The following is a 26,052-nucleotide window of genomic DNA, read 5'->3' on the forward strand; positions in this document are numbered from 1 at the left end:
TAGCATCATTCTTGTATATCTGATAAAGCTACGTATACTCACTCTCACAGTTGTTTCCAGTGTAACCGGTGACACAGCTACAGTTGTACCCGTACCCCTCGTTCTGGCACGTCGCTCCATTCATACACGGACTGCTCGTACACGCAGCTGTAAAACACCATAAAGCCACACTGGGATAAACATGATAATGCATGTTTAATGTCCAGTGATACTGCAGCAATGTTGAATAGTTGTGTGGTAAAAATGTTCAAATGATCCTAGCTAACTATTATCAAATAGCGTTTTGTGTTTTGCAACTGTAGGGACATAAGGAACATTGAGATAAACATGATAATGCGTATTTGAGGTACAGCGATACTGCAGAACTATTGAAGATAGTTATGCACATAGTGTGTGGTAAAATGTTCAAATGATCCTAACTATTAACAAGTAGTGTTTTGTGTTTTGCGGCCATAAAACATCATGAAGAAACATTGAGATAAAATTATAATGCTTATTTGAGGTCCAGTGATACTGCAGAACTATTGAAGATAGTGATGCACACGTCGTGTGGTAAAATGTTCAAATGACCCTAACTATTAGCATTATATAGAACCATACTAACTTGCCGAGCCTTTACACACGGTGTACACGATCCTGTCTCCGGGAAAGGCGTCTGCTGTGTTGTACAGACTGTACCGACTCTCGACTATCCCGCGCTGGCAGTACGAAGTGATACATAGGTTGAAGCCGAAACTCCTCCCGTGTGTAGCTCCCGCTGAGAAAGCCAAGTTCACCACCTCAGCTACACGGCCGGCCGGGATACAGCTGAGCACATCGTTGATGTAGGGGTCGGAGTTGTACTCAGTCACGCACCTGGAAACATGTACATAGTTTTCCGTTGTGTATCTTAACAATAAAAAACAATTTGATAAAAAGGAGAAAACTGATGATTAAGATCAGTTCCATTTAATTTTGTTCATATTGCACGGCCGTCTGTCCAACGTCTAACTTAATCCATATGCGCATCTTGTTAATTTCTTCGCTACTTTTATACAACTATTTCTTTACATGCTAAGACAACCAAGGAGGTTTTATATAGCCTCCTTGAGACAACTAAGTGATTCGTCAAGTTTTTTTTAATAATTTGCACAAGATTTACGTCCTTGATTCAATGTTGATTATATTATGTTAGATCCGTTTCATCGGTAGGTAAAACAACAGTGGATATATAAAGAAAGGATAAAAAGATAATCACCCATTCTTGATAATACCAACGGGACATTTCAGTATAGATAGAAAATATTAGATCGTTTTGGTTCTGTTTTAGTCCAGATCATAAGATATAGGTTACTAAGTACACACGCACTGCTGCATCAAACAGATCCCATGTACCTGACATAACTACCAGCACCGTTGACTGCCCATGTCTCCCCACAGCCGGTGGGCCTGAGGCCGAAGTCTGCGCAGAGGTTTTGGTAGTCTCGGCACCAGTCTTCAGAGGCAGACAGACCGTCAGCCGGCAGTCTAGCCTCGATAGCAAAGAATTCGAATCCTTGATAGTGTTGGTTTGCGGTACGGAGGACCTTAAATGCATGGTTCCCTGCTGAGGATAATGGTGCATTTTGTTTGTATGTGAATACACATGATGAAATGAACCAAAAAAAGGTTGTTATGGTACACACTGTTGACGGTTCTCCTGCACCGCCTAAAGGCCTTGGGAAAAAGGTCGGGTTTCCGGTTACCCGAGCTACCAGTACATTTCAAGTACTTACAAAATGTATTCACATTCAACTTACATATCCATAGTGCTCGAAAGCAAGACAATTCAAGGCCAACCATGACAAAGTCTACTTTGATAAAATTCAATATAATGTTTAGAGGCCCCTTGATTTGGAACAAGCTAAGTCAATCTCAACGAAATTGCCTGTCCCTTCCCACTTTTAAAGAATATCTGAAAGGACTTGATAGATCAGTCAACTGCAACCTCCTGATTTGTTTGTTTTTATGTTTTTTTTATTTGTGAAACACATGCTATTCATTCCACTTTGCACGTTTGTTAGGAACTTACCATTTTTTTTCTTCAATTCTGTAAATTTGATATGTCATTTGATTGCATTATTTCTTTAGTTAGTAGTTATTTAGTCTGTTGGTTTTCCTTATTTAGTCATTTGTCTATAATGATTATAAGCTAATTACTTAAGTTAAATTCATATTATTAAGTTATCTACCGTAGTTAAGGGGAAACTCTAGCCTGGATAAATCTTGAAGCTTTCTGGTTTCCAAAGCATGTTTTATAGTTCATTTATGTTCAATGTAATTGTTTTTATGTGCGAATAAACAATAAGCAAACAATAAACAAACCCTAGCCTTTTGGAGGGACCGCTAGCAAGGGACACAACATTTCGTTTAAATCTAAGTGATGAACATTCAAACAGAATCCAAGTAGTCTTGCAAACTCTATTACAGACTTCTACGACTTATATTTTCACACTCTGTGCAGTGAAGGTTCTGAACATTCGATGTAAGAATGTGTAGTAGATATTTATATACTTCTTTGTTCAGTTTATGAATATAAATTTGCTTGTACAAAGTATATCGTTTTTTTTATTTGTTGGGTCGATCGAAATCTAAAAACAAATGGCTAAAAAAAGACAATCCCTACCTACCGACCCTTTTTTCAGGACCAAAACCGAAAATACATTATCATTTCCCCCAAGCCTGAGTTGAAAAAGAGGGAAGTTAGTTAAATTCTTCCCATGGCTATTAATGTTTCCATCACTTTTCTCTCCCACCGTTATCCAAACATTACGGCCTTGGCAGTTGTGTGTCTTAAACCTCCACATACTCTTTGTCATGCGCATGAAAGCATTTTTAAAGTCCTAGTCGGCGTAACCTAGCAGGGCTTGCACCCGCGATCGATCGAACGCAAAGCAAACACATCTATAAAAGACGTCATTGCATCGCATAGGACAAGGGCGAAACGTTTTGAAACGTGTTAGAAGAAATTTCTCTGTAGCACTATGTTACAATATGCTTTCCAAAAGTCCATGTGAGGCAAGACTGTCCGCGTTAGCACTTTTCTCTTTTTATGAAACCATTTCTTGTTCTCGGGAAGCCCTGTATTCCATTATCTTACAGTTGAATGTAAACTATACAGACCAACGTACTTTTTAGGAATTGGACAAGGCCATACAAGGCCTTGGGCTATACAACTCCAATGCTAAACAAGAACATAACGTACAGGTCAAAAGATACAAAACGGAGGTTCTGCGCCAATACCAATGTCACATACTAGAGATACACAGACACACAGACAAACCCAAAACGATAGCTTGATGTTTCATGGAAATAATAAAAAGAATCAGATTATTTACAAGTTTTTACCTGAAGCCAAGACGGGAACACACAGTACTACAAGCAGGACAACGGTACCGGGACGTTCCAAACTCTGGAATGAACGAGACCCCTTGTACTTTGTTACTTTGTTCGCTCAAATGACAATATAAAGTGGCTTGTTTTTATTTCTCCCTGTCACGATAGTGACAAGCACATTACGAAAGTAAATTGAGTATTCCGAGCGTTCAAACATTGTCAAGTCTCAGTTGCTGTCTACATAACAACATTCCTATGTATTGCTCCAGGTACAACATGTGCCGGGAAACGAAACGCTGTGACAATTAATTAACATTGTAATTAGTCAAGATCAGGCAAAGTTATTTTATGTCGACGTGTAAACTGATCGCTAGGAAAGAAGTTCAGGCCACCGTGGAATCTATAGATTTGAAGTGTAAAATTTTTCGATGTGATGTAGTAACAAACTTGAGCTCCTTGATCTCATACCTCCGTCTACCTGTATACTTTCCGAGTGACGTATGATAAATGTTTCTTATTGACTCTAGATCTGCAACCTCTCGTTTGCAGAAATTGTATAAGTTGATAGTCCTCTCTACAAAACAAAAAACAAAAAAAAACACAAGTACTGTACCTAAATCTCATCTTAGCTAAGAAGGCTTTTTTAGCATTGATTTCTTAATGAATAATGTACATTGAGCTACTGGTGGACATTGAACCCATTTGCTAGACTTAAAATATTCTTACCCAAATAACCCAGCTGCAAGGGAATGCTGGAATTCATCTCTCAGATTTCAATTTATGCTGCTCACAAAGAAACGAACGTACTCAATACAGTCAGTTCTTTCTCAGAACGAGACCTACCTAAATATTATGAAAATATCTTTTCCACTGCAAAGGTGTTGCAGACTAGAAAATACTTTGTTTTGGTGCAAGGTCCATGAGAAATCAACATAACAATTTTGACAACTCGTCGCTAAGTTTATGAGTTACCCTGTTACCAAACCAAACAGCAATCACACAAGCAACAAAATAAATACAAGGAAACATTTACTTTCTTTGCGTTTCAACGCCTCCAGACTGCCTGTGTTGCGAGGTTACCTGTGGCCCTGCGGGAGAAAGGTTCCTGAACTTTGGCCATGCAGTTTATGTCATTAGGACAGGTGTCGTTGCTGCATTGAAACAGCGACTTCATAAATCGGTTTGTGCTTGTCGCTAAACAAAACAAAAGTCTGTTAAACCTCATCAGGCAGGCAAAATGTTTTGAGTTTGCTACAATCCCAAATAGCTCTACATTTGCCATATGCATCTCTGTCTGTAAAACTGACGGAAGGCGACCATTTCATTCCAAGGCAACACGAATAAATATGGCGGATGGCTGAGTCGGTCTCATTGCGTGCTACAGGCTTAACTAATGCTGAGTTGAATTTCCGAACCTCGTCCTGGCCGGCCGTACTGACTGCGGAAACAAAAATAAGTGAATATCAAGAAATATTTACAAATCTAATTCGTGACTATTTTTTTTTTTACGTTTTGTTGTCTTTCTTACTATGCCTTTTGTTCCCGCAAGCTGTTCGGCCGGACCCCTAGTATATGTAACGGTGTACCTGTTTTGCTTTCAACTTGTAAGCCTAGCGTTTGCATGCCAAATTAGAGCTGTGAATGTGGCATTAAAAACGTAACTGGTATTGAACATTGCCTGTTACATCGGTCCCTTTGAATTGGTACGTCAATGCTTGTTTGTGTTGCTAATCTTATCAAAGACATTCGACTTTGAAAACCGGTCATATAGTCAAACTCTAAAATTGAAATCAAATGACTTCTTCTAAATTGGTTAAATAGCAACATCGGCAATAGATTTTAGTGCGTCGTCATCAATAGCTTATCATCAAATTGGTGTGCCCCAAGGGGTCCATACTCGGGCCCTTGCTTTTTCGAGTCTCTGTAAATGATATTGTTGTGGGACTTGTTTCCCAGCCATTTCTAGATGACAATTAATGCTGCGGGTTCGATTAATTTGGATTCGGAAAATATTCACTCATGGTCACGTCAACCATATAGTTGGTGGAATTAAACTTCGCTAAACCTCAAGAGTTTTTTTTTCTCCGAAAGTATTCGCCATGTTCATCCAACAGCTGCTGGAGTCACGGAACAGGTGTCTTTGAACAGACAAGGCTGGGTCAGACTATCATCGACAATTATCCAACTACGACACCATAGCTGCTGTAGTTACCAGGAAAAAGACAGATACACACACACACACACACACACACACACACACACACACACACACACACACACTCACACACACACACACACACACAAAGATATGCTTGGAGATGAGGTAAATTCTTGGGGCCGGGATGCTGTGTCCAGGTACTTTGTGACGTCATATTACTGGGAAAACTTTAAAAAAAGAGACTTCATATTGACCATGATATCCTACCAGTGCACACTTTTTTAAAGGTTTTGCTGTTATTTAAATTTTCCCTCTCACAGAAACTAAACATACAACAACTTTCATGGCTTGTCTGTCTGCTGAGCTGAGTGGGATAGATTGAAAAGAAGTAGTGAAGTCACTCAATTATTTCAAACAATGTGCACGGGGTGTTTGAAGTATAATCACTATTTTTTCAGCCAGAAGGTATATGTAATACTGTTATGTAACTTATATAACGTGAACTGAACAGTGTTTGATACCATAGCTGTTAATTATAGAATATAATCAGAAAATGAATGAATATTAGTGTCCTTTGTTTTATGATTTATACTGTATACCATCAAAGCATGTCTCCAATAAGATCAATCAATCATAAGTGGGCATCGTATCAGGTTCAGATGCATGGCGAATGTAGACATCTCTATGCAGGATGTTCAGATTTTCGGCACAGGACCTCCAGTTGGCTTTTTTCATCCATTGAATTCAATATGAAGTTTTCACTACATTGCATGTGTCATTTGCTATGTTGTATCATCTTAATAACACCTTGAAGTCACTAAGGCATCAGGTCAAGTCAAGTCAAAGCCTTTATGGCACCTCGAATGCTTGTTCGACCGCAAGGCCGCTTTTCAACAAGGTCGGATTACAGATATTAGTCAATAGACACGCCCTACAAGTAGTAAATATCAATACAACTGCAATTAGAAGTTTATCAAACTACAATGTAAATCCAATTTCTTTTGTGTTTTCACCTTCATGTTAACCCAATGTCGACGGTATCATGGAATCTAGATGATATAAAGAATTCCTTTCAGATTTGAACAAACCAGTGACATTTAGCTTGTAACAGAACTGTCAATTTTCAGAGCTTCAGAGGTCGTTATCATTCGATCCTGCAGGAGAACGAGCCTGGTCCGATCAGCATGCAGTTCATGCCGTCCGGACAGGAGTCGCTGCTGCACCTGTACGAGCTTTTTACCCCGGTACTTGGCGCTGTGTAAGGAACATAAATTTAGTTTAGCGAGTGCCATTTAACAGAAACATTGATACTCTATCACTGGTTCAATCCCTGTCAAGACATCACTCATACATGTCGCAAAACCAATCTCATCAAGGGGTTTGACGTGGATGTTCTTTGGACAGAAAGCTTCCAGGACATATTTCAAGGAATAGTCGTCACTGATGTATAGAAATGTAGTCCTAAAGTAGATGGCATACTTAATCAAGTATGTAAAAAATTTCGAACGTAATAGGTGATATTTCTTCTAATTGGGGTAACTGTCACAAATAGAAATTAGGATTAACGATGACTTTTCATTCCGAAGTGCAACCTTAGGCATATCTCTATGTATCTTGACTCAACTATATCGATGTCACTGATACATGAGCACGTATGCGTGAGCCTGTAGTATATGTTGTGTGTATCATTATAGTCATGTCGTTGCGTTGGTATTACATTGCATTTGTTGATAACAGTTGGAAATTAAATGATTCTTACCATGACAGGTGAAGTGGGTGATCTCGTCCTGACAGGTCCAGTCAAAAGGACAATAACTGTTCGCACACCAGTCGATGTCTGTGAAGATATCAAAAGGTCTTGATCATCATATCGTTAATCCTTTTGAATACTCCTAGCTTGCAATAATGTCGTTCACAATTCCGAGCACGCATTCGCAAGGTCAAAGGTAAAGGCCAATAACAATAACCTCCACCTTTGACCTATCACTCACAAGACGCTACACATAAGTACTCGTAATCCTGAATGACCTTATTGTAAAGCAAATGTGTATCAATGTTATGCTGTTTCATAAGTTTGTGTCATAAGTGGGACATTAAGTGTTTCGTTGTCTTACCTATTTCACAGAAGTCTCCACTGTACCCTGGAGGACACCGGCAGCGGAACGAGTTGACGTCATCAACGCACTGTCCGCCATTTTGACACGGAGACGAGGCACACTCGTCCACGTCTGTCTCAAAACAAACAAAACAACAAGAAGGCAACGTTACGGAAAAATGAAGAATGGTACATTTCCTTGCGGATCTTTTTTTGGCGAATACAGTTTTGTGTGCGATCAAGTCTTTGATTAGCCCAGTGATTATGGAAGGAGTTTTCCGAATATAACAGGAAGTGGTGTTCATTTTGACACTGTGGCGTTTGTGTCTTCTTTTTTGTGTTTTCTACAGATGTAATGTTGACATTCTCAGGAGCAATGGAGAAGCAAACGTAGACTCATTACCTTCGCCGAGAAGGTTATGCAGAGGGTAGCGTTTGTATGTATGTATGTATGTGTGTGTGTAATGTACAGCATAACTCGAGAAGGCTTAGATGGATTGTCTTGATATTTGGTAGGTGGGTAGGTCTTGATGAGACTAGGAAATGATTAGATTTTGGGTCCCCTAGCGGCTTGTTACGGTACTGCAGCGGAACTTCCTGTTTCAATATCTCGTGTTCTGGACAAGCTATGGAACTGATTTTTGAGTGGTAGATAGCTCTTTGGACAGAGAGTAAGTGGTATAGGTTTTGGCCCCCTAGCGGAACTGCAGGAGCAGGTTTTGGTTCAGACTTTGAAAGGGAATAACTCAAGAAGGGCTTGATGGATGGTTATAATTTTTGGTAAGTAGATAGCTTGAGTGATGATGTACATGATTAGATACTTATTATGCAAATCAGTATCTAATTTGCATAATTAATGAGGAAAGTTTATACATCGGCCAAATTCCACGACAGGACTCTCAAACATGTGACATATGTAACTGAAGAAGAGAAAAATATTAATAGATATCAATTATGCAAATGAATACCTAATTTGCATAATTAATGAGAAAATACTATAACTCAAGATGGGCTTGATGGATGGTAATGATTTTTGGTATGTAGATAGCTTACGTAATGCTTTGTATGATTGGACGATAATTATGCAAATCAGATTTTAATTTGCATAATTAATGAGACAACTTTAAAAACCCGCTGTATTCCATGATATGACTATTGACATATGTGACATTTGTTACTGAGGAATTTTGATAGATAAAAAATATGCAAATGTAGGCCTAATTTGCATAATTAATGAGAAACTACTATAAAGCCATACAGGTAAAGGATGGCAATTTCATACTTATGTCATTTGGAAGTTATGTGAATGTGAACATTGTTGAATCAAATTATGGTAATAAGGACCCCATTTGCATAATTCATGATAAATGTTACTTTGTTAGCATAACCTTCTTTGTTACGCTCATACTTTTGTTTTTTGGGTGAAGAAGATCAACTGCTATGATTTATAATTGATGACAAACACCCCTGATATGTCAGTCATAAAGGTTAAAATCATATGGCGAAGGTATGAGGTCGTGGAACTCTAGTTTGAGATGAAATTTAGCTGGATATGGAATTAACACTGAATGTAAAACGTGTACACATAGCCAAGCTACTAGATACTCACTTGTCTCACAAAACTTTCCATCAAAGCCGTCTGGGCATGCGCAGAAGTTGTAGGACTCGTCAAAACACGATGTACAGTTTCCACCGTTGTAGCAAACGTTCTGTCCACATGGCTTGGGTTCTGCAATAAGAAAAAAAAATAAAACGAAACATTTAATGTGTTGTATAAATAACCATTTCTTTGAACTAACGAAAGGGAATGTATAACAACGTTTGCGGCATGGAATACGAGTTTTCTCGGCGAATATTGGTACATTGTAAGTTTAAAAATACAACTAAATGTCATCAACAATTCTTATCAAAGCCACAGAACAGGAAGCCAAGCTGACTTCCTGGTTATCAAATACACGCTCAACTACTAAAACAAATCTTTTTACGAATTTATTTGACTATCTATAGGGCAAAAAGGTTGCTTTTCCAATGTAAACTTAGCGTATGTCTCATAACGAAGCTTTAAACACTGAAATTGAAATATTACCCGATTGACAGACATAGTTGTGAAGCTCCGTGCATGAGGTGGTCTTCCCCAGATAGTTGTCTGAGCTGTCCAATAGCAGGCACAGGTCACAGGGCGCAGCTGGCTCACTGGACGACCACTGAAACTCATCTGGTAAAACAAACCATGCTATATTAGATACTGATGACATGATGACACATGAAATCGTTGGATAGAGAAGGTTTTCTATGGACTAGAACATTCATGAACCGTGATGAGATGGAATAAACGCAGTCATGTTTGGGGCCGTATTCTTCAGAAGCATCGTCCTAATGTCCTAATGTCGAACGTCCTAATTCATTGCTGCTCAATTTGGGTCCGCATTGTTAGCAGCGACACCTATAGCTACCTGCAGTGTTTAATAATCAATATTGCATTGGGGAAGGTAACAGACAGTTACCGAAACGTCGGGTGTGATGTAATGTCCTGGTTGTAAATGAAGAACCATATCACCCGTGTATTAGATGCAATCCGTAATATAAGTCATTTTCATTTTTGTCTCAGCATGAAGCTTCATTATTGAGATATTTCTGAGTTGAGTTGTCACTTTCCGGGAATATGTGAAATACATCTATTGTGTCTGAGACAAAATTACTAATCCCTACATGTTCCCACTACTCCATAGCCTACAGATGTTATACTCTTCGACACTGATACTGAACCGCTGAATATACCCTTACCTCTTCCCTCATAACCTCAAGGAAAAGTGGCCTGCAGGCTATAGATAAACAAACAGACGTTCGAACAAACGAACCTGAAATGCCGGATCCATCGCTGTATGCGAGACTAACAGGCAGAACTTTCCCAGCAATCCAGTGGGAGACGTCACTGGAGGCAGCGATGCTCTGACCAATGAGATTCTGCTGTTCGGCCTTTCGGACATCCGCCAGGAAACCGCCCTTGGCTCCACACGACTGAGACGCGTCATCATAGGAGGCGGCAATGGAGGAGAACCGGTAACAGGCGCCTACATCCAAAACTGAAAAAAAACAGGCATGGGATTCAAACTTCATTGCGAAAATCGAACTATTTTGGAAATAATAGTTTCAATAAACAAGCCATCGTTACTAGTATTTCGTGCATGCGCGTACTATTCTGTTCGTTTTAGTGAGCCTATAGCTAGGGCTACAAGTACATGTATATTGGCACTGACTGCATGTGTGCAAATGATGAAAAATGACAAAACTTTAAAAAATTGTCTCGTGATGTGTAATCGTAATCGTTCAATCAAGCATTAGTTAGATACAATATTGACCCCTGCAGTTCCAGAAAAGTCGCCTAATGGCCCAAACCAGTGCCATTGTTCCAATAGTTATCTACCACAGCATGTCCAGAACAGGTGACATTAACATCGGAACTTCCACTGCAGTACCTTACATAGACGCAAAGGGGGTCCCTTATCGAACTTGACCTTCGTTTTTCCGACCCCTACCAATCTACCAAATGCCAATTGGATCGATTCACAACTTGTCGAGTTATGCTGTACACTGACACACAGACATACACACAAACGGCACCTAAAATATAAACTTATTGGCGAAGGTAAACATAACCGTTCTTAGTGTCCACCATGTGTCGTCTGCTTATCCTGAACGTCTTGTTTGGCTGGAAAGTTAGTTGAACAAGTTTTAGTCAGACAACTTGGCTTTTTCAATATATAACTAGTGTCTCAATACATATTCCGGATACATACGTGTTTCACAGTTATCGCCGGCGACACCTTTGGGGCAGACACAGGAGTAGCCGTACAGTCTGTCTAAGCACGTTCCGCCGTTAGAGCAAGGGTTGCTGACACACTCGTCTATGTCTGGAGGACAGAAAACCTTACATTATCAGGTAGCCAATAACAAACTGTGACATTTGGGATAACGAATTTCATTGCCTGAACATGGTTAAGGAAAACAAGCTGGCACATGGACACAAACTGCTGTTATGAACCCGTCTTCCGTACTATGATATTTGATTGAGCACGTTGGACTGTGATTATCAAGGGAGCCAACACACCTATCTGACAGTTGTCTCCGGTTGTGCCAGCTAGACATTGGCACGTGTAGCTGTTCACTCCGTCGATGCACCTCCCTCCGTTCACACAGGTGCTATTTGCACAGTCGTCGATATTGACTGTAACAAATGAAAAATGGTTTTCAAATTTTGCAACTACAAAAATCAAACATGTTATATCACTCAACAGGTAGAAATTGGGACTAAGCTTGAAGAATCAGCTCTATACGTCCCGGGAGTGCGTTCGAGTGGACGTTGGGCAGTCCGGCGGGAGTGCGTCGGGAGTGCTTCCGGGAGTGCGTCCCTGAGGTGAGTCCAGTAGCGGAGAAAAGGAGGAAGAGGTGGAAGAGGAAGGAGGGAGAAGCACTACCATGTAATTACACTCAAATGGTATACGGAGATAAATAGTCCACGCGTATGGCTCACCTAGATGTAGAAATAGATGAAATAGCATCATTGTTTTCTTGTCTATGTGATGAAGCTACTTACTCTCACAGTTGTTTCCAGTGTAACCGGTGACACAGCTACAGTTGTACCCGTACCCCTCGTTCTGGCACGTTGCTCCATTCATACACGGACTGCTCGCACACGCGACTGTAAAACATCGTAAAGCAACACTGGGGTAAACACGATAATGTATATTTGATGTCCAGTGATCTGCAAAAATATAGAAGATATTTATGCATATATTGTGTGGAAAAGTTGTTCAAATGACTCTCACTATTAGTATTGAGTTTTACATTGAGTGGACAGTCAAAACAAACCATACTAACTTGCCGAGCCTTTACACACGGTGTACACGATCCTGTCTCCGGGAAAGGCGGCTGCTGTGTAGTAAAGACTGTTCCGACTCTCGACTATCTCGCGCTTGCAGTACGAGGTGGAACAGCTGAAAAAGCCGAAACTCCTCTGGTATGTATACGTAGCCTCCGCTGAGAAAGCCAAGTTCACCACCTCGGCTACACGGCCGGCCGGGGCACAGCTGAGCACGTTGTTGATGTAGGGGTCGGAGTTGTACTCAGTCACGCACCTGGAAACATGGTACAGTTTCCGCTATGTATCTTAACAATAACAAAGCCCGATTAAATTAAAAAAGAGAAAACTGATGATTAAGTTCAATTATATTTTTTCATATTGTGTAACCGTCTGACCCACATCTCATTTAATCCATATGCGAAAGAGATTCGTGAAGTTTTTCGTTTTCTTTTTAATCTACAGAAATGCTACGTTCTTGATTCAATCTTGATCATATGTAAGTTAGTTTCATTGGTTGGTAGGACAACAACAGATGAAAATGGAGGAAGGAATGAACTGTTCTCAATAATACCAACGAAATCAAGATATTTCAGAATCAGAAAAAATTCGAGATCGGCGTTTTGGTTCTACTTTATTCCAGATCACAAAATATAGGATCTAGGATACACACGTACTGCAACATCAAACAGATCCAATGTACCTGCTATAAGCATTAGCACCCCCGTTGAGTGTCCATGATGCCCCACAACCGGTGGGCCTGAGGCCGAAGTCTGCGCAGAGGTTTTGGTAGTCTCGGCACCAGTCTTCAGAGGCAGACAGCCCGTCCGCCGGCAGTCTCGCCTCGATGGCGAAAAACTCAATTTCTCGATAGCTTTGGTTTGCGGTACGGAGGACATCGAATGCATGGTTCTCGGCTGCGGACAACAGTACATTTTGTATGTATTCAGGTACAAGTGATAAAATTGAATGTAATGTAAATGTATACGTAAAAGTAGCAACTTTGCACGATGGGGAAAAATAATTACATCCTTTCTATCCCTTCCAGTTTACAGGTATCCCCGTTTAGATCGCATTTTGCCCAGACCGTGAATAGGGTATATCACCGGACTGCGCCTGTTGGCGACAATATTATTGCGGCAGCTTTGCGAATTGTTCGCCAACTTTCTCTTGCGGTCACACCGACGTGAGGCGCACGTGTAGAATTTGTGACTTCTAAATACAAAATGGTCGCACCAGGAATGTCACATTTTTAGTTTCGGCCTCGATTTAGATACAACTGTATGTGCGCAAGACATTTTTATTGGGGCCACTGAATCAATAACCAATGTTGAAGGATAAACATTCATCGAAAAGAAATTTGCAATGATCGTGCCTGTACATATTGCAAAAGATAACAAGTTCGTGTCATTCACGTCAAATTTACCGATTGCGGTTATTTGGAATTTGAGCCAATTTTCGGCGACAAATTGGAGGAAACAGGCGCGGTCCAGTGAGATACACACTTTAGTTTTGCAGTCATTAGCAGGTGATTAGTACACTGGCAGTGGTGTTTGTTCAACTCTTTGTCAATTTGTAATGAGTGCTAGGCAGAGAAAGCATTTTTAAAGTCTTAGGTACATATATGACCTGGCTGGGGCTTAAACCCGCGACCAATCGAACGCACTAACGCGTTCGCTACCCACTACATGTAGGTCATTGCATCGCACAGGACGAGAAGAAAACGTTCCAACTGTGTGAGAAGAAATCGCTCTGTAGCACTAGGTAACGAAAGACTTTCCAAAAGTCCTATTATGCGGCAAGCTTTTCCGCGTTAGCCCTTTTCTCTATGAAACCATTCGTTGATCTCAGGAAGCACCGTATTCCAATTTGTTAGGGCCGGTTTACACTGTCTTGTACATATATTCAAGACGGCATTTATAAGGTGCGTATTATGCGTACGTCTGCGTACGACATAAATTTGTTTACGCAACTCATACAGACCTGATATACGCATAAGTGTGACAGGGCCCTTTGATTGAAAAAGAAATTAAAGTTAAGTTTGCAGCCGAAGTCATTTTTTTCGGTTCTATAACAAACCAGGCTGCAAAGCGGTAAGTCAAAGAAGAAGAAGAAGAAGAAAACAACTTCTTCCACACAAACTTTAAACACCCAAAAATGCTAATACGCAACTCATACGGACTGGTGTATACGCACAAGTGTGAAATGGCCCTTACGGTCTAAATGTACAGACCAACCTTCTTTTCAGAATTTGCTTAAGTCCATTTAGCTCCAATATTAAACAAAGATGATTAAATCATGGGCATTGTCTTACCTGACGCCAGGACGGGTGCACACAGCACTAAAAGCAGGACAGCGGTACCGGGACGTTCCATCCTGCACGGTGGCAAACTCGAGAATGAACAGCATCCTTTGTACTTTGTTCCTTTTTGTGCTCAAATGACTATAAAGTGGAATGTTTTAATTTCTTCCGGTAATAATGGCGACAAACAGATAAAAAAGTAAATGTTAGTATTCAATGTTAGTATTAGTTTGTCAATAAACAGTTACTGTCTTCATGGTAACGCTCCATTGTATTACTCCTGGTATAACCTGTGCCGGGAAACGAAGGACTGTAACAGTTCATTAGGGGTGCAATTAATCAGGTCAATAAGATTGGCAATTTACCCAATCAGCGAAGTGTAAACTAATCGCTATGGGAGAAGTTCCAACCATTGTGGAATCTAGGTTAGTACTTTCCGATTTTCAAACATAAATGGACTAACAGTAATAAGTATCAATATTCTGGAGGTTACAGGTATTTAATCATATTATCTTTGAATATCTATTCATTAAGTCAACATGGCAGAAAAATTATTAAGATATCATCTCTGAGTTGAATTAATCTTACAATGTGTACACACCTATTTACTCACAGTGAATACACGAGAACAAAATTTAGACACGAAAACAAAGCCACCATGACAAGGTCTGGATTTGCCTATTGTACAAGCGAATTGTGTAGTGAAGAAATAAATTGTACAGTCTGTTGTAACGACATGTAGGGACATTGATTCGATCCAGCAAAGTTTCTCAGAGATCTTTCAGTGACCTAACATCTGGGACCATGTTGCAGTGGGTGGTCTGGTTTGAGCATACATTTAAACTGCTTAAGGGCCAATGTCTGTAAGGATCATACAAAAGTGCTCGAGGTAAAAAAATCGATTTGGTTTATATTTTGCACAGAGATAGCACTTGGCCCACAACCCCTGAAAATAGCTTTCTTTGCGCTCAACACCAATCGTTGCCACAGCAAAAGCCAAATCAAGTTTTGGGGCCATTTTGACAGCTTTTGGTACGGTGACAACATGGAAATTCACACAGTTTAGAGCACACTCACTGCCAAATACTTAACTTAGCGGCAAACACAAAAAGTTGCTTTTAGACCAATGCTTAAACCTTTAGAAAAATGGCGTGAAGTTGATGTGTAGGTATATAGGTAGGTATAATATATATATATATATATATATATATATATATTTGAGTATTTGGGCATCCCCAAAACAATACGATGTTTTAAGGCTGAAAAAAACTTTTTTGCCTAACTTTGAGACGTTATATTTCTGTTCGATATTAATACAACATATAGATACATGAAAAAGCTATTAAATTAATGCTTGCAAAGTTTGGATTCTTGTTATGATAGCCTGTGGTTGCAACCAGAAGAAGGTCACTTTTCGTGATTTCAGAAAAGATGTGATTTTTCCTAACTTTGAAATACAAAATCTGACGAACTAAGATATTTATGTAGTTCATTTTTCTGTCAAATGTAGACCTTAGTATTTTCTATGAATTTCAGGCTTGCAAAGTTTTAGAGTTTCTTTCCTTGCCGTGAATTTGTCCCTGAAAGTAGGCCATTTTTACACTTTGTCCTCAAATTTGGATTTTTGGCTGTCTTTGAACTGATAGAAATACCAAATTAGGATTTTTCCCTCACTCAATTTTTTATCAGATGTGGACCTTAGTGTTATCAATCAAATTTTATTCTGAAAGCCTGGGTTCCTGTTTCATCGATGTGTGGCAGTTCCTGAAAGTAGGTCATTCTTTGCATTTGTCCCAAAAGTTGGATTTCCCGCTGTTTTAGGCTGATGAAAATGCCAAAAGTAGGATGTTTCTGATCAATTTTTTTAATCAGATGTTGACCGCAGTATTGTCTATCAAATAAATATTTTCAAACACTGAGTTCTTGCCTTTTCGATGTGTGGCAGTCCCGAAAAGTAGGTAATTCATTCCACTTGTCCCTGCATTGGGGCTTTTGGCTGTCTTTGAGCTGATGAAAATGCGAAAAAAAGGAAAACAGCAAAATGAATTTTTCTTAACTCAACTTTTGATCAGATGTGGATCTTAGTGCTGTCAATCAAATGAATGGTTCAAAAGTCTGGGTTCTTGTGAATTGTCAGCACATGAGCATATGTTACCATTTTGAACTCTGAAGAACGTCACTATTGTTTTAAAACATAGTTGTGGACGAAGCCTTTTGTACATACCATTTGTACGTTTTGTAGTGATTATAAAATATAAGAAGTTTCTCATGTTTCCTTCCCAGGGCAAAGACTAAGGGGAGATTCACTATATTCGGATATCACGATATAGGTTGCACTTTAGAAATAAATATCAGGGAACCAAGAAATATAATTAACCAAATATGAGTCTGATTCATCATCCATACTGATTATCATAATGATATTTAGTGCTTTAAATTGTAAAGAGGACATGATCGAAAACACACAGTGCAAAACATGACCTAGTTTCTGAGAAGGCTAAACAGAAAGGAGAAGGGCTCTCATAAGATGTGAGCATTCTGTTCACATAAAGTCCACATCTAATCATTGATTGAGGTAACATTTTGTTTGACAGCATTGCAGATAAAGCTACAGAGGCGTTTTCAGGTAAATGCAAAATACGGATGTCAATTGTAATGACACTGCAAGATAACAGGATTTCAGATTTCGGAACCAATCGTTTGACATATAGACAACAATTCGGTCAAAAACTGAAAAGATATGAAGTAAAAAAACAATGAGCTCAAAGACAGAAACAATGAGCTCAAAGACAAAAAAAATCCTAATTTGGAGACAAGTGTAGAGAATGACCTACTTTCTAGGAAAGCCATTCAGCACTGAAACAGGAACCCAGCCTTTCGATAGACCTTTGATAGAGAATACTAAGGTTCACACCTGATAAAATGATAAGTCAGAAGAGACAAGAAAAGGTGTTTTCATCAGCTCAAAGGCAGCCAAAAATTCAAGTTTGAGGACAAGTGTAAAATGGCCTACTTTTAATGACAGCCACACAGCAATAAAACCAGAAAAGGCCTTGAGAACCATTAAGATGATGGATTAAACAGATGAAACACTAAGGTCAACATCTGATTAAGAATTGATTCAGAAAAAATGACATTGGTATTTTCATCAGCTGAAAACAGCCAAAAATCCAACTTTTGGGACAAAGATTGACCTACTTTCATGGACTGCCAAACATCGGTTAAACAAGAACTCAGGCTTTGAGAATATCAATTTGAAAGATAGAAGTATAGTCCACATCTGATTAAAAAAATTGAGTAAAAGAACAATCTTATTTTCATCAGTTCAAAGACAGCCAAAACTCCAAATTTGGCAAAATATAAGCCAAATCGATTTTTTGACCGTGAGCACTATATTTGATCCTTACAGACATTGGCTCTAAATGTTCAGATATCATTACATCGTTCCTAAAGAACCCATGACGTGATCGCGAGGTTACCCGGCGCTGCAGGAGAAAACAGCCCGGATTCCTCGACCGTTTCGTTCTTGCCATTGGGACAGGTGACCCTGCTACACCGGAACAGCGACTTCATGGAGATTATACCTGAAAATTGCTGAAATAAAATAAAGTCTAGACAAAGTGACCATTTCATCACAAAGCTATACGAACGGTGTACCTGTTTGGCTTCCAACTCGTAACCCTTGCGTTTGCATGACAAATTAGAGATGTTAATGTGGAATTAAAGATGTAACTGGCATCGAACATTACCTGTCAGATCGGTTCCGTTGAATCGGCGCATCAATGCTTGTTTGTTTTTCTCAATTTTTTCAAAGACAGTCGACTTTGAACACCGGTCTCATCTTTTTACAATTAGAGTTGAACCCCTTCTAAATTGTTTGAATATCAATCTCGGCAATAGATTTTAGTGTGTCTTCATAAACTAGTCTCCAAGCAGACCCAACGGTTGCAAAGACCGTATCCAACTGGTAGAATGAGTTTTTATTGCATAAAAGATATTCCTGCCAGTTGGATACGGTCTTCGCAACCTATAGATTTGCTCGGAGATTAATCAACGGCTTATCGTGAAATTTGTATTGTAAATCCGCGTGTGTTCCTCAAGTTTATTAGGGTTCCATACTCTAGCCCTCACTTTTTCGAGTCTCTGTAAATTATGTTGCTGAGGGACTCGTTTCCGAGCCATTTCTTTCACAGACGACAACTCAATCCTTCAGGTTGTTGACAATCTGATGAAATGCTGCAGCTTCAATTATTGTGGATTTGGAAAATGTTCACTTATGGTCAACCATATAGTTGTTTGAAATAACACACACACAAAGTCACACACACACAAGCTGTTGCAGGTAAATGGTTTCTATCACGATCATAAATACATGTATCAATACTATTGTAATACGCCAAAAACAGTTACTCATTTGACAAGCAACTGAATAAAATTTTGAAACTATTGTAATAGCCAGCGCTGGACAATCAACATAATTGTACGTAAGACCAATATAGGTTGTCACACGGCATTACAGAACGGTTAACGAAAAGAAATCCCTTACAAGAACAAAAGCAACCGGTGTTTGAGGCATTCTCTAAGAGTTCCTACCAACTGAAGATATTTAGACAGACATGAAAGGTATGTTTCTTCCACTGGATAGATAGTTACGGTACCTAAATCTACCTTAATCAGGTATACATTTTCAATACAAATATTTGGGTCTTAATTACGTTTACTGCCTATTTGGTGGTAAAGATCGCTGTTAAAAGAAGCCCAGCCATCAATATTTTTAGCAATCCTTCACGCAAAGATTTGCTTGGAAATTAGCCAAATTCTTGGGGACGGGGGTGCTGCACCAAGGTACTTTTGCTTTGTGACGTCATATTACTGGGAAAACCAGACGAAATAGGAAACTTTAGGTTGACCATGTAATCCTGCCAGGGCACAATTTTTCTAGGTCTGCTGTAATTAAAAGTTTCTCTCTCACAGAAACTGCACATACAACAGCTGTCTGTCTGTTTGCTTTGCTGAACTGAGTGGGATAGATGAAAGTGGATTGAAGTCACTCCATTAGTTCAAACAATGTGCATGGGGTGGTTGAAGTATAATCACTTGGTCAGCAAGGAGGTGTGTAATTCTGTTATATATCGATCATAACTGAATTCGAAGTACTTTTGACACCAAAATACAACATTGTCTGATACCATAGCTGTTAATTGTAGAATATAATTAGAAAATGAATAGATATTAGTGTCCTTTGTCTCATGATTTTCTACTGTCTACCACCAAAGTATGACTACAATAAGATCAATCTCTCATTAGTGGGCATCGTATGAAGTTCCAATGCATGGCGACTGTAGACATCTCTATTCACGATGTTCGGATTATCGGCACATGACTTCAAGTTGGCTATTGTTTATCTCTTGAATTCAATATGAAGTTTTCACCACATTTCATAGAATATGTGTCATTTGCAATGTGGAAACATGTCATTTACACATTGAAGTCACTAAGGCATCAAGTCCAGTCAAGTGAGGTCAAAGCCTTTATTGTACCTCGAATGCTTGTTCGGTCGCAAGGCGGCTTTTCAACAAGGTCCAGTAGAGGGTTCAGAGCTTTGTGGTCGAGTGTGTTCGTCTCGCAAACGGTCGTTGCCACTTGAAATGGTCGTCGCCATTTAAAACGGTCGTCGCCATATCGTACACCACTTGATACCATATTAGGGCGTTGATAACTTTATTGGGGGGGGGGGGGGGGTTAACAGAAAAAGAGAAAAAAAAACGTATAAGAAATATCATTTCAATTTCAAATGTATGACGGTACGGTGATAAATGCGCCACATCGGGTTCGAACCCGAGGCAAAAACCTTAAATGCCAATCTCTCATCAACTACGCCATGAAACATGAGGATGCGGACAGAGCGTGCTAACAGATTTAAAGTGGCGGAGCCTGCTGATACAGGTTAAAAGTTACAACTGTTTCAAAAGACGACGACCGGTACCGAGACGGAAAGTAGATTCGAGGTGGTTATCATTCGATCCTACAGGAGAACGAGCCTGGTCCGTCCAGCATGCAGTTCATGCCGTCCGGACAGGAGTCGCTGGTGCACCTGTAGGAGCCTTTCACCCCCGTACTTGGCGCTGTGTAAGAAAGATCAATAGTTTTAGTGAGTGCCATTTAACAGTAACATTGATAGCCTATCACGGGTTTAATCCTCGTCACGATATAACTAATACTATTTGCAGAACCATTTTGTGTTTTATCAAATGGTTTGATGTTATGCCAGGACTCAGTGGACTTCTTTTAAACCGAAAGCCTCAAGATCAAGTTCAAAGAATAGTCGTCATTGATGCATAGAAATTTAATTCTGATATTCATAGTATTAATGGCGTACTTTATCAATTATGTGAAAATGTCAGACGTAAAAGTTAACGTTTCTTTTGATTGGGTTACTGTTACAAACAGAAATTAGGATTAACGAAGACATTTTAATCAGAAGTGCAACCTTTGGCATATCTCTACGTATCTTTCCACTATATCAATGTCACTATGTGTGTACATGAGCACGTGCATGTATAAGTGAGCTTGTAGTGCATGTTGTATGTATTATTAGCCGCATTTCTGCGTTGGTATTACATAGTATTTCTTGGTAACAGTTGAAAATGTTTCTCACCATGACAGGTGAAGTGGGTAATCTCGTCCTGACAGGTCCAGTCGAAAGGACAGTAACTGTTCGCACACCAGTCGATGTCTGTGAAGATATAAAATCGTCTTGATCATCATCGTTACTTCTTTTGGATACCTTACTTGTAATGACGCAATTCACAATTCCGAGTACGCATTCGCAAGGTCAAAGGTAAAGGCCACTAAATGTAACTTGTAAACAGTTCTGGTCTGAACTATTGTCTCGATTTGCACAACAACTTCCACACGTATTTTGTTTATTTCTCAGGGGCGTTCGCCTTTGATATATCACCCAAAATACCTGTCGCTGTGCATGCGTACTCGCAATCCTAAACGACCTTACTGTAAAGTATATATATATATGTGAATCCAGATTCAACTGTTTAATGTTTCATGTAACTTGTATCATATGCAATATTCGTGTCATATGTAAATGTCTGTATGCTATGTTTGCTGTTTTTGATATGGTCCCCTGGCCTTAGGCAAAGCATGAGTAAATGAATAAATGAATAGACAGTAAAAAGGGTGGCACTAAATTTTTCTTTGTCTTACCTATTTCACAGAGGTCTCCACTATACCCTGTAGGACACCGGCAGTGGAACGAGTTGACGTCATCAACGCACTGTCCGCCATTTTGACATGGAGAGGAGGCACATTCGTCCACGTCTGTATCAAAACATAAAGCAACAAGGAGACAACTTTAGGAAATAATTTTGAATAGTGTGACATTTCCTTCCGGATTTTGTTTATACAGTTTTGTGTTCGATCAACTTTTTACACACTTTCGTCTTGCCTCTACCAGGCTCCGCTGATCGCTGGGCATGTAAATTATGGCAATTTCATACTTGTGGCATTTGGAAGGCATTTGTGAATGTGAACATCGTTGAATCAATTTATGTTTATAAGGATCACATTTGCATAATTGATGATGAATGTTAAGATAACCTTCTTTGTTAAGCTCATACTTTGGACAACTTCTGACATTTGGGTGAAGACGATCAACTGGTATGATTTATAATTGATGAGAAACACTCCCAATACGTCAGTCATAAAGGTTAAAATCATTTGGCGAAGGTATGAGGTCGTGGAACTCTAGTTAATCATGCAAATGAGGTCCTGATTTCCTTAATGATGTTCACCTTTAATTAACTTCCAAACGCCGCAAGTATGAAATTAATCTTCGTCATTTACTACCATGGCCTTATAGTACTCTCCAGGCAGAGTTCAGTAGCTTTTGGCTGCGATTTTTAACGTCTTCCTCCCTTCTATTTGGTCTAATAGCATTATAGTATTTTCTCATAATTGTGCAAATCTATTGATGCTTCCCCTTTTTAGGTACAAAACGTTATATCATGTTTGAAAGGTATGGTATGTAACGGAATTTGTACAATTTCCCCATTAAGTACTAGTATGCAAATTCACTCCTGATCAGCGTAGTTATCATAATCATGTCAATCATCACTTAAATTATCCATATACGTACCAATATGAGCCCGAACCGTGGTCCTCGGCTTCTGCTCAGGTCACAATTAGAAAAAGGGGCCCCGTCGGGCTGTTTTCACTTTCTGGCGTGACCCTTACGTGGCCCTCGTGGGACACCCTGCGGCTACCTGTCAATTTTGGGGCACGGCCAGTCCCCGCGATGACTTTAACTCGGTCTTAAAATCAACACCGAAAGATATCCCCCCCCCCAGTCTACTGGGACAAAATTTATGGCTTCGGGCCCGGGACAACACCCCCTGCAGGCACCGTTGCAAATGTGACTGTAGCGTTAGTGGCGTTCCACGTACGAAAAGTTATGACGCGTCCCTTGCAGTACCAGTTGCTTCGGAGCCCGAATCTACGCCGCTTCTTTACGAGTCCAAGAGCTATCTGCCGTTAAGAAACCCGGCATGACCTTGCGCTTCTGACGCTTATGGTAATTAACAGAGGGTGCAGAAAGATCTCAACATGTCCATAAGACGCTGTGTTCCTTTGAATTACCATGGCCTCAAATTTAGATAAACGACTTCCAATTATTAAAAATTTTAGAGGCTAGCAAGCGAGTGGTTAGTTCAAAGCCAAAACAATATGCACAAAGTTAGTTAGAGACAAAACAGTTCTTTTTATTTCACGAAGATTCAACATATATAAAATAGGTTACCACAAGGACAACTAGTTTTAAGACAATGTGTTTTGTTAATATATCATCTAGGGCTATTGTTCTCTATAAGACGAAGAAGAGTTGCTTCACCTGGTTGAAAATACTTTCTGAGGTTTTGTGTCAGGATAACAGTTTCAAAACTTTAAATGACTGCAACAGTCCTTTAAGGTCATGTTGTATTGAATACTACTGTATTGGGTGACTGTATATTCTTTCACATTATGATACCCTAGTTAGCTTTGCCCACTCCATTCAATAGTACCTGCACTAATAGCTCCATGGAGCTGGCTCCATGGAGCCAGCTCCATGGAGCCGATTAGTGCAGCCCTGCGGCAGATGTTTTTCTACCTCCATGGAGCTGGCTGGCTCTACGCACTTTCAATGCATAAGCATGGTTAACGTCACCCTAAGAAAAACATAAAAATCTCTATTTGGAAGCGCCGCTCTCTACCGCCCACGATTCTTACAAGCTGCTCCAACGTAATCCCAATAGCTCCACGTACTTTCAAGGCAAAAGCATGGTTAACGTCACGGCTTAGAAAAATTTAAAAAAATTTCTATTTGGAATGCCGCTCTACGGCCAGACTGCGCGCAAGCTGCTCTAACGTGTTTCCCTATGCCTCCACGCACTTTCAAGGCAAAAGCATGGTTAACGTCACCGGTTAGAACAATGTAAAATTCTCTATTTGGAATGCCGCTCTACGGCCAGACTGCGCGCAAGCTGCTCTAACGTGTTTCCCTATGCCTCCACGCACTTTCAAGGCAAAATCATGGTTAACGTCACCGCTTAGAAAATTTTTAAAAAAATCTCTATTTGGAATGCCGCTCTACGGCCAGACTGCGCGCAAGCTGTTCTAACGTGTTTCCCTATGGCTCCACGCACTTTCAAGGCAAAAGCATGGTTAACGTCACCGCTAAAAGAAAATGTAAAATTCACTTTTTGGAATGCCGCTCTACGGCCAGACTGCGCGCAAGCTGCTCTAACGTGTTTCCCTATGCCTCCACGCACTTTCAAGGCAAAAGCATGGTTAACGTCACCGGTTAGAACAATGTAAAATTCTCTATTTGGAATGCCGCTCTACGGCCAGACTGCGCGCAAGCTGCTCTAACGTGTTTCCCTATGCCTCCACGCACTTTCAAGGCAAAAGCATGGTTAACGTCACCGGTTAGAACAATGTAAAATTCTCTATTTGGAATGCCGCTCTGCGGCCAGACTGCGCGCAAGCTGCTCTAACGTGTTTCCCTATGCCTCCACGCACTTTCAAGGCAAAAGCATGGTTAACGTCACCGGTTAGAACAATGTAAAATTCTCTATTTGGAATGCCGCTCTACGGCCAGACTGCGCGCAAGCTGCTCTAACGTGTTTCCCTATGCCTCCACGCACTTTCAAGGCAAAAGCATGGTTAACGTCACCGCTAAAAAAATGTAAAATTCACTATTTGGAATGCCGCTCTACGGCCAGACTGCGCGCAAGCTGCTCTAACGTGTTTCCCTATGCCTCCACGCACTTTCAAGGCAAAAGCATGGTTAACGTCACCGCTAAAAAAAATGAAAAAATCTCTATTTGGAATGCCGCTCTACGGCCAGACTGCGCGCAAGCTGCTCTAACGTGTTTCCCTATGCCTCCACGCACTTTCAAGGCAAAAGCATGGTTAACGTCACCGCTAAAAAAATGTAAAATTCACTATTTGGAATGCCGCTCTACGGCCAGACTGCGCGCAAGCTGCTCTAACGTGTTTCCCTATGCCTCCACGCACTTTCAAGGCAAAAGCATGGTTAACGTCACCGCTAAAAAAAATGAAAAAATCTCTATTTGGAATGCCGCTCTACGGCCATACTGCGCGCAAGCTGCTCTAACGTGTTTCCCTATGGCTCCACGCACTTTCAAGGCAAAATCATGGTTAACTTGACCGCTAATAATATAAGAAAAAAATTTGATTAGAAATCCGAACGCAAATGTGGTAAACAGTGGCATTGATCGTCTATTTCATAAAGATCACAGCAACTAGAATATGTCCAGTTTTCAAGTCGCATAAAATGCTCTGGGTGCCTTTAACAATTATGTGAGCATCTAATATTTTTGTCTCCAATTTAATCGTTAAAAATAAAGGCGCATAATACTTTCGTCAAGGAGGCGTTATTTATAAAACCGTCTTGCTCTCGTTCGTTGTGTGTTTGTGTGTGTTCAAGGAGCCGACAAGTGCCTTTGATCTAACCGCCTTTTGCGCCTCCAAATAAGAACAATGAACTCGCGCGGCAGTCCCGTATTGTCAACATACTACGGGCTGCATTTTGTTTACATTATTACATCCCGTAGAGACTTTCGGGGGCCATTACCATAGCAACAGCCAGGCGACACATTTTTCACTCGCAGAGAGTACCGTGGGCGTGTCTCACAGCGGACCACCAGTTTGCCTCGTGTGAAAGTTTCTTTCTGACGTCCGCCGCGTTCCGCCCCCGGGCCATAATGCGG

At 40.2% G+C, this 26,052-nt stretch overlaps 1 protein-coding gene and 1 long non-coding RNA gene across 2 annotated transcripts; both read right to left on the reverse strand.

The window, feature by feature from the left end:
• Positions 1-746: 746 nt before the first annotated feature.
• Positions 747-3,426, reverse strand: LOC136442130 (uncharacterized). Its single transcript, XR_010756961.1, has 3 exons — positions 3,367-3,426; positions 1,375-1,585; positions 747-855 (listed from the first exon to the last, which is right to left on the reverse strand). It is a non-coding gene; the product is annotated as an uncharacterized lncRNA (long non-coding RNA).
• Positions 3,427-6,342: 2,916 nt separating this feature from the next.
• LOC136441941 (delta-like protein 1) lies at positions 6,343-11,283 on the reverse strand. Its single transcript, XM_066438504.1, has 7 exons — positions 11,265-11,283; positions 10,466-10,690; positions 9,694-9,822; positions 9,217-9,336; positions 7,627-7,740; positions 7,272-7,349; positions 6,343-6,766 (listed from the first exon to the last, which is right to left on the reverse strand). The coding sequence occupies exons 1-7, from the start codon at positions 11,281-11,283 to the stop codon at positions 6,657-6,659; spliced, it is 795 nt and encodes a 264-aa protein (XP_066294601.1). The 3' UTR covers positions 6,343-6,656.
• Positions 11,284-26,052: the final 14,769 nt, after the last annotated feature.

This window comes from Branchiostoma lanceolatum, chromosome 9 (genome assembly GCF_035083965.1).
Source record: "Branchiostoma lanceolatum isolate klBraLanc5 chromosome 9, klBraLanc5.hap2, whole genome shotgun sequence".
NCBI lineage: Eukaryota > Metazoa > Chordata > Leptocardii > Amphioxiformes > Branchiostomatidae > Branchiostoma > Branchiostoma lanceolatum.

Bases quoted from the DNA above. Each gene is read 5' to 3' on its own strand.
- LOC136441941 (XM_066438504.1), bottom strand. The intron at 9,337-9,693 runs GTAATATTTCAA...TTCTTATTGCAG, and splicing joins CAACTATGTCTGTCAATCGG to AACCCAAGCCATGTGGACAG. The intron at 6,767-7,271 runs GTAAGAATCATT...TTCCTTACACAG, and splicing joins CACCCACTTCACCTGTCATG to CGCCAAGTACCGGGGTAAAA.